The 10096-nt window shown below is 34.3% G+C and overlaps 1 protein-coding gene across 1 annotated transcript; it reads right to left on the minus strand.

The window, feature by feature from the left end:
* Window positions 1-902: 902 nt before the first annotated feature.
* LOC127159369 (protein NLRC3-like) lies at window positions 903-9529 on the minus strand (the record flags this gene model as incomplete). The annotated part of the gene is made up of 5 exons (XM_051102220.1): window positions 9416-9529; window positions 8064-8259; window positions 6115-7942; window positions 4713-4883; window positions 903-1072 (listed from the first exon to the last, which is right to left on the minus strand). Coding segments are annotated over exons 1-5 (2479 nt in total), but the record flags the coding sequence as incomplete, so codon positions are not given.
* Between the last annotated feature and the right edge of the window lie 567 nt (window positions 9530-10096).

Raw genomic sequence — 10096 nt, forward strand, 5'->3', positions numbered from 1 at the left:
TGAATGATTTGCGCGAACACAGACGGATATATGTAGATCGGGAGGCGCATCACATTCACAAACAAATGTAATCTACTGCATCTTCAGTGGCTCAGATGTCGGGAGTAAATGACGACCACTATGTTCATTATTACATCCAGCAACACAACACCTCAATCACTCAATCGGAGATATTCTTGTCTAACTTACATCCCTGCTCCGGCATCAAAACAAGGAAAGTTACTGGACTGTGACAGCTGGTCTGAGGTAAGACGCTCATGTCAATCAACTATCGTGGGCGTGTCCTCTGTTGGTGTGACGCCACAACGACAGGCATCTGAGAACGGCTCGATTTGAAAAAGGGGATATTATTTTTACAGATTAATTAAAAACCACTGCATGGATTTGTATCATTATAGGGTAGATTTGTACATACACTGACAACACACATTAATGTTCAAACAACATGTAAAAGTGAACTTAGCATCCGATGACCCCTTTAACTGATGTCTGTGTTGATGCAACAGTAATTCTGCTCATTATGAGAGAAACTGCAGGTTCAGGTTCAGACATATTTGTGTGTGCTGAATTATCACCAGTCCTCTCCTGACACACAATACATGTTTGTGGCCTGTTATATAATGTGCTGAATACCAGCACATCAAGTGACCCAAAATGTCTGATTAACCTATAACTTTTAACACAACTAAACTGTGTTGACATTTATCATCAAAACAACAGCAGCAGCAGCATCTGATCTTTCAAGTTTGATCATCTTAAACATTCTTGAAGCAACAAATTATGTACCTTAGTGAAATAGTGATATAATATAATATAATATAATATAATATAATATAATATAATATAATATAATATAATATGCTTATAATTTATTTTGCATTATTTCATCACATCTCACCTCAGTGTCTTGAGTTGACAGTTTGGATCCTGTAGTAAATCATTGAGCTCCTTTACTCCTGATTGTCCAGGATCATTTCCTGTGAGATCCAGCTCTATCAGGTGTGAAGGGTTTGATCTCAGAGCTGAAGCCAGAGCTTTATAACCTTCTACAGTGATACTGCAGTTTGAAAGCCTAGAACCAGAATGAAAATGTCACAATCAGATGATTAATCATTTATTCCAGAAACGACCTAAACAATGTAAATCCCTAAACACAATATGTTATTCCTTATTCAAATGAACTAAAGCTTAGCTCTAAAGCAAAAACATACCTAACAGCATATGCAGTTTTTTCACAAGGGAATACAGTAATACAAGCACTGTATACAAAGTGTACAATATACATGATTCTAAATAAGGCTGTAATTGAATGAAAAATACATGATTGAATGAACAAAAAATAATAATAATAATAATAATAATAATAATAATTCACAAGGTACTGTATTTTAACTTCTGTCAATTTCCATACAGGTATCTTTACTTTTGTCTTTTATCTAAGTATGATGGGAACTTTTAAAACACTGCTGGGAAATGCCTGTAGACAATAAAAACAAGCTTATCAATGTACCATGCAACTAAAAAAATGTGTACTGAAACCACCCAGATAAGAATCATGTTTCTGTCAGTACATCATTTCAGCAACTTTAAGAACCTGTCTGACTGGATGAGATTAAAAACAATAAAATAAATACACACATACACATAAGCAAAGCACTTTGTGTACAGTTCTTTACATTTCATCCCAGTTATGCATACTTTTGAAGACTCTCATAGCCTGTTTGTCATTCTTTACTGTCATTCAACAACATATTCACAAGATATAACATAAGTGGTATATGGATTAGTTTTATCTTGTGAATATGTTGAATATGTTGTTTTCCCCCTTCATGTTAAGTATCATTCTAGAGGTCTCTGTGCGATTGGTAAAATGGTCTCAATTTCACAGCAGTCACTTACACCATGAAAAAGACTGAAAACTTTTGAAGAATTCTGTTCTGCTGTGGAAGTGGTGTGTCCCCTTGAAGTATCTGGTGGGATTGTTTTTCTATCTCTTGCCAGGTGTGATCCTGACAAACATGTTTTTACAACTTATTGGAAGACTTGTTTGTTTCTGGTCTGGGTATATAAGCAAAGTAGCATTATTGTCCTTTGGGATTCTGGAGCCAGAAGAACCCTGGAGCTCTGCACTAGAACTCACATGCTGCTGTGTGTCTCTCTGTGGTCATGAATGCACCTCCTACTCTTAGATTGATCTTTGAGCCATTGATGTTATGTATTTTTCTGAATTGGAGCTATTGAGTATGGAAGTCTTCCTTCTCTGCATCATCAATTCTTGTCTTGAGCCGCAAATGAACGTTTGTGGCAATGAAACTGAGTCTGTTTATAAGGTGTGTTGTAAAACAGTTTTACATTCTTTAAATCACCTGACAGGAGAGGAGAGGAGACGAGAGGAAAGGGGATGAGCGGAGGGGAGAGGGCAGTTCACCTCTCCCAAATGAAGCGGACAAGGAGGTGGGCTAAACATGTCAGTGACACCTGACTTTATTACAAATAACGCGCATTTCATTCAAAATATTACTTTGAAAAAAATAATTATAACCACAGACCAATAAGTTGCACTTTATTTATTTATTTAATTGTGTGAAATTGCTAATAAAAATAGGTAATAAAAAACGATTATGATGTGGAGGTGAATTGGTTTAGTCTTGACTTCTGGTCGTGAGTGACAGCGTTGGGGGATGGGAAATCTGTTAATTGTCGATTACAAAGTAAACACAGCGATGGAGAGAAAAAGGCCAAAGCTGTCAGGTGCCCAATTTAAGGAAAAAAAAAATAAATAAAAAAAAAGATGTGGAGAAACAGGCAAAAGATAAAGGTATGCAACAATGTTCTCTCTGTATGATTAAGGTATTCATGTCATTATGTTAATTAGTGGTATAACGTTAACTCTTAGGTTTGTTGCCTTCTTGCTTATGATGCTTGCTATGCTTACCTTGCTAAAAAACACAATAAAAGCCTAATATACAAACCATCACATAAATTCTAATGGTTTCTATTAAATAGCATTATGAACCATTAACTTTTTCCAGTGAAACTATTACAAAATTCCTTACTGTAGTGTGTTTTGGACACTTTTCCAATAGGATTTACCATCCCACCCACCAATAGAATCCATCATATACCAGCAGACACTGTTATACTTACCATTAAAACCAATACAATTCCCATTATAAACATTAAATCCATTACATTTTCTATTATTTTTGGGCAGGGTTCTATTGTTCATGTCAGATTTTAGTTTCAGTTTGTGTTTTCTGTTCTGCAGTGAAATAAATAATTAAATTTTCTTTAGTGTGATTCTATATTTATTCTAAATTTTATTTGTATATTATTCTTAATAATTTAAAATATTTTTCTTAATATTTGTTTGTACACAGTATATTTATTCAAGTTATGAGCAGTTTATTTATTTTTTAGCAAAAATTGGTCTGTTACGGGATGACATGTAGTATTACTACAATAAAACGGGTGGGGCGCCGGGAGGGAGTCTCGCCCGGGGAGCAATTCAGTGTAGAACTGCCACTGCATGGTACGTTGACAAGCCTGTTTTTATTGTCTACAGGCATTTCCCATTCTTTCAATCATGTTTTTTTTTTTCATTCAATCACAGCCTTATTTAGAATCATGTATATTGTACACTTTGTATACAGTGCTTGTATTACTGTATTCCTTGGTGAAAAAACAGCATATGCTGTTAGGTATGTTTTGATGCTGGTTTAAGCTGGTCCTTTGCTGGTTTATGTTGTAATCAATAAGGTAACACACAGATTCTGGTTAAATGACAAAGATGAAGAAAACATAACCAACACCACACAACCATCTTTGGTTTGTCTAGCTGTTTTAACTTAGTTACAGCAGCCAAACAATATCTAATGTTAAAAAGCCAAGTGTCCAGAGCACAACTAAAGCAAACACTGACCACCTTTAACGGTCACATAAAAATGATTATCTCCATAAAAGACATAAGGGAATGTTTTGGAATTGTATAGGGGGTGGGAAAAAATAAGCTTTATCTTCATCCCACTCCTTTTCGAACATTTTCTGTAATGTATGAAGTTTTTGGGATGTTTTTTGTTGGCACGGCAACATACATGTGTATTTGTTTGTTTTAAATTATGTTTTGTTCGAAATAAAAATGAAAATGAAATGAAATGAAATGAAATTATCTGTATGGTATAAAGTGATATATAACAAATATGTCTCCACTAGTTAACATTTTTTTCTGTTCATCATACTGAGCATTTTCATTATGCATGTTGTTTGTTAGTTTTAGAAGATACTTATTTTAAGCAAAATATAAAAATGGTCCAGACTTCAAGATGAAAACCCTGAACTCCCATACAGTATATTTTATCAGTCAATGTAATGCAAAAACTTTAAAATAATAATAGCATGAAAACATCTTGTCTTAGCTTCTGATATCCAATTATATACACAAACAGATATGCTTCATCACAGATACAAATTAACCATCAAATGTATGTCAAGTTATCCCTATCTTGAACATAACCAAATACAACGGTATAGCACAATGCGTCGGCTTAGGACAGTGTCAATGACAGAACAAATCAGAGGAGAAAAAAAAAAAAAAAAACACTATGGCAGGCATAAATATAAAAGCACAACATACAGACATGTTCATAATCTAAGTCTAATTTTCACCTTATGATTTTGTTTAGCTTAATTTTGTCTGTTGTCACACAACTTACCTCAGTATCTCCAAACGACACTTCATATTTTCCAGTCCATGGCAAAGTAGCTTCACTCCTGAATCCTGCAGATTATTATTGCTCATGTTCAGCTCTTTCAGACTGGTATCTGATCCAAGAACTATAGCCAGAGCTGAACAGCTTTTGTCTGTTAAACCACAATCATTTAGCCTACGAGGGAAATAAGATTAAAAAATAATTAGATTGAATACATTTGCTAAATACAATTAAAACATTTATTTTTCATCTATTAATCTATAAAACTAACAGATCACTCAGATCATTAGGATCGAATCAGTTAGAAATACCAAGGGTTCACACAAAACAAGGGGAATCCGCTTTTAGCTATTATGCTGCCCGCAGTTGGAATCAGCTTCCAGAAGAGATCAAATGTGCTAAAACATTAGCTACATTTAAATCTAGACTCAAAACTCATCTGTTTAGCTGTGCATTTACTGAATGAGCACTGTGCTTCATCCGAACTGATTGCACTATGTATAATCATTTTCTGTTTTTAACAGTCTTAAATTTTATTTTAAATCAATTTTTAAATCATTTTAAAAGTTTTATTTATTTTTGTTTTATTGCTGTGATTATTGTTTTTATGATTATTTTACTGCCTCTTTGTGAATTATTGTTATTTTTATTATTATTATTGTTTTTATGATTATTCTACTTCCTTTTATGGACTTTGAATTACCTTTGTGTATGAAATGTGCTATATAAATAAACTTGCCTTGCCTATAATTACAATGAATTATACATTTGAAAGTGCTAGTTCCATGGTTTCAAGGAAAAGCATTACTGAGCGATTCTGATTAAACACCTTAACCATTGTGATCAGGTTCTCAACACTGGCTACAATGCACAATGCTGTAAAAACATGTTGTAAAAACACAATGCTCTTTACAGAGTGCTGACAAAAAAATACACAGGAATGTTTGAAAGCAGCTGCCTATTAACGGGTACCACATTGACCCAGTATTTGGTACTACTGGTACTGCAGAAAGGCTGGAATTATACATTAAAATAAATCACAATCACTAGGTAGCTGATTATCTGTTGGCATTTACTACAAACATTTGAGTGGAAATTTGATGGACTAAACATCATCATTTAAAATGTCAAACCTCAGCATCCCTGAACAAAGCACTTTCTGCTACTAACATGTTTCAAGAAGAACAAAACACTTCATTCTCATCTAAAGAAAAACACAAGAACATTTGTTTTATCATTTTCCAGATTTTCCATTACATTTTATATTTCTCTAATTTCCCATGCATTTTCCAGGACTACAAAATCAGTAATTAATTTGCAAGCTTTTCCAGGGTGCATGGGAACCCTATATATGTTTTTTTTTTTTTTTTTTTTTCAGATTAAAGCAAAAAAATGATTAACTTACAGAGCTCTTTTGGAGGTTTTGATGACTGCCAATAATCTAATGAGACACTCGTCTGATTTCTTGAATTTCTGAAGCTCAAACTCCTCCAGCTCCTCCTCTGATGTCAACAACACAAAGGCCAAAGCAGACCACTGGGCAGGTGAAAGATCAGCAGATGAGAGACTTCCTTTGCTAAGGTGGGTCTGAATGTCTTTCACCAGAGTTTGGTCGTTCAGTTCATTCAGACAGTAGAACAGATTGATGGATCTCTCTGGAGACAGATTAGCTTCAAATTTCTGCTTGATGTACTGAACTATTTCCTTTTTGCTTTGGTCATTTCCATCCTGCTGTGTCAACAGACCCTGTAAGAGTCGCTGATTGGACTGGAGTGACAAACCAAGGAGGAATCGAAGAAAAAGATCCAGGTGTCCATTATCACTCTCTAGTGCCTTGTCCACTGCAGTCTTGAGCAAATCAATCATGGTTTCACTTTTGTTTTCCTGTTCTGTAGACTCATGAACAAATATACTTCTCTTCTTTATGTCTAGAAACAGATGTGCATAAAGGGCTGCAATAAACTCTTGAATGCTCAAGTGAACGAAGCAGTACATGGTACCAAGAACGATCCCTGTTTCCTCCTTAAAGATCTGGGTACACATGCCTGAATACACTGATGCCTTATAGACATCAATACCACAGGCTTCCAGATCTGTGTCATAGAAGATCACATTGTTTCTTTCCAGCTGATGAAATGCCAGTTTCCCCAGTGAAAGGATGGCATCTTTATCCCAGGAAACATCTGGTGTATATTCTCCATCATACTTTCGTCTGCTCTGCAGGATCTGAAATCTGAGAAAGTGTGTGTACATTTGTGTCAGAGTCTTTGGAGTGTCTTCAATATTTGATTCCTGCAGTTTTTTGGAGGCGTCATCAGCCTGATTATTTTTCACAACATTATTTCTTTTCGCCTCTAAAATGTTCTGGAGAACAGTGGCTGAAATCCAGCAGAAGACTGGGATGTGGCACATGATAAAGAGACTCTTTGATTGTTTAACATGATCAATGATTTCTCTGGCCAGATTCTCATCTGTGAATCTTTTTCTGAAGTACTCCTCCTTTTGTGCATCATTGAATCCTCGTATCTCTGTCAGCCGGTCGATACAGTCAGGAGGAATCTTACTGGCAGCTGCTGGTCTGGTAGTGATCCAGATGAGAGCAGAAGGAAGTAGATTTCCCTTGATGAGGTTCGTTAGGAGAACATCCAGAGAGGCTGGTGATGAAACATCAGACCACACATCATTACCATTAAAGTTTAGAGGAAAACGACATTCATCCAAACCATCAAGAATGAACAGAACTTTTTGGTTCCTTCTTGTAAGGTTCATTCCTTTAGTCTCAGGGAAAAACTGAGTTATAAGGTCCATCAAACTTAGTTTTTCTTTCTCCTTTAAGTTCATCTCTCTGAATGGAAGAGGAAATATGAAGCTGATATCTTGATTTTCTTTTCCTTCAGCCCAATCCAGAACAAACTTTTGCACAGAGACTGATTTTCCGATGCCAGCAACTCCTTTTGTCAGTACAGTTCTGATCTGCTTGTCTTGTTCAGGTGTTTCAAACAAATTTTTGCATTCAACCTGTATTTCTTGTGATTCATGACGCCTGGAAGCAACTTCAATCTGTCTTACCTCATGTTCAGTATTGACCTGTTCACTACAACCCTGAGTGATATAGAGATCTGTGTAGATGTTATTCAGAAGTGTAGAGTCACCTTGCTTTGCAATTCCTTCAAACACACATTGATATTTTTCCTTTAAGCTACATTTTAGCTGATGAATGAAGAACAGCTCATCTAAACACAGGGACAAAAAAGAAACAGAGATTTTTTTTTTTTTTTTTTAACATTTCAGTTTTACCATTTTCTCCCATACATATATAAATGACAATGTGACAGATGATCATGAGTCTCTTACCTTCTAAAGTATCAGCAGCTTCATCTTGCTTCATTTCTCTCAGGAAGTAGAGTGTGAGATCAAGAGCTGCTTCTTTGATGCTGCATCTGTTCTCATTAAAATCGTTCACAAAGTATTGCAAGTCTTCTTCTTGTATTATTTTCTTAAACTTTTCCATCTCATTCTTCAGAAATGTGATTACTTTGCTTTCAAGATCCTAAAATAAAAGAAAAATACATTTTCTGTTTCTAATAGTAAACATAAATGATCAAGATAAAACAGAAGTCAAATTTCTACTGAATATTCTTGCAAGTCAGTGATGCGCGGGTTGATCCAAAATGAGCGGGTGCTTGCGGTCACCCGCGGTTACCCGCAGTTACGAGTCATCCAAAAATATTTTTAATGATATTCGGGTCGCGGCGGTCGGGTCGTTTGAAATAAAGATTCCAATTAAACCTTTGTAATTTATAGGAAATATTCAAGCAATAATATATAAATTATCTCATGTATATCCTTGTTTAAAACCAGGGATTAAAAACGAATTCCAAGTAAAAACGGTATTTTTCTTTACATTTCCAGAGAGCGAAACGAACGAAATTAAACATTACTTAATAAATTCAAGGCATAATTTCCTTATTCATTTGATACAACTATTATAGCTATACAACTAATATATAAAAAATAATATTATTTTGTCATATTCGTGATTCCTGAATTTATATATGAAAACTTCGTTTTTAAAGTGCATTCGTTAAGTTTGTATAAGAAAATTCTTTAGCCTATTGAGTTGATTTAATATTCTTGATAATTTTTAGAAGAAGTTAAAAGTTAAGAAAAAAGGAATTAGCTTGTAATCTATATATTTAGGGCTATAGGCTAATATTTTTCTTAACTTTTATTACACTGTAGATCGAAATAAAATAATTCTTGATCATATTTAACATCGGAGAATCACTGATATAATTTAGAGTACTTGAAAACGAAACTATTTAAATCTGTATAAAGGAAAGACAAAATAAATCACAACAAGAACAATCTGTATTTTTCTTGTAATCAAGAACATTTCTTTTGACAAAATAACCTAATTAATGCCGAATGATTTTTGACAGTGAACGCATCTCCACCGCATAGCCGCATATAATCGCTGCTGTCAGTCGCAGATATTAAACACGCGGTTCAGGAAGCGGGTCGGGTACAATATTTTCTTTTTCTTTTTTTGCGGTCCGAGTTGCGGGCGGGTTATTTGAAAACTTCGGTCGGGTTCGGGTTGTTTATACACTGACCCGCGCATCACTGTTGCAAGTGTTGTTCTGTAAACTATTTGTTTGTTATAAATGGAAACATTATTAAAATTAAGTATTGTGTTTTCCTACCTTGAAGATCCACAGGAGATTGTCTTTGTACTTCTTGTGTTTCCTGTGAGTTTGGACGTCTGAATCTAATGTCTCATATTGAATCCTATTAGTGAACAAAATGAAGTACTGCATTTTTAGGGAAACTAATAGAGAATTAGAGAAATATATATATATATATATATATATATAGATATATATATATATATATATATATATATATATATATTTAACAAAGACAGAAAGCAATAGCTGTTTAAGTTCACACTGTTAAAGTATAGGATCTATTTAAGTATAAATTTAGGTAAAAATTAGGTCTCATTTTAATCTTCTTTGCTGTTGCTCTTAGCATCTTAATGAAAACACTGATAAATATTTACACAATACAGATTCATGATAAATGAAGAGCTCTTTTCCAAAACGCGATAAACGCCTTTTTGTACTGTAATGGAAATTTTTAAAATCTACTAAGTACATATATTACATATAACACATTGATTATATTAATCTTACTTGATTACATTTAAGTCACATATGTTTTCTAATCACTTAACCTTTGAAATATAATCACTAGTTCTTATAAGTAGAATATAATGATTGGGATATTGTGTAAGAGTGAACTAATTTCTAATAATGGTTGCTGTAGCAGGGACGGGCTAGTCTGAAAGCGACTAGACATTAACAAACTGACAAGTGGTACCA

This window comes from Labeo rohita, unplaced genomic scaffold (genome assembly GCF_022985175.1).
Source record: "Labeo rohita strain BAU-BD-2019 unplaced genomic scaffold, IGBB_LRoh.1.0 scaffold_2113, whole genome shotgun sequence".
Lineage (NCBI taxonomy): Eukaryota > Metazoa > Chordata > Actinopteri > Cypriniformes > Cyprinidae > Labeo > Labeo rohita.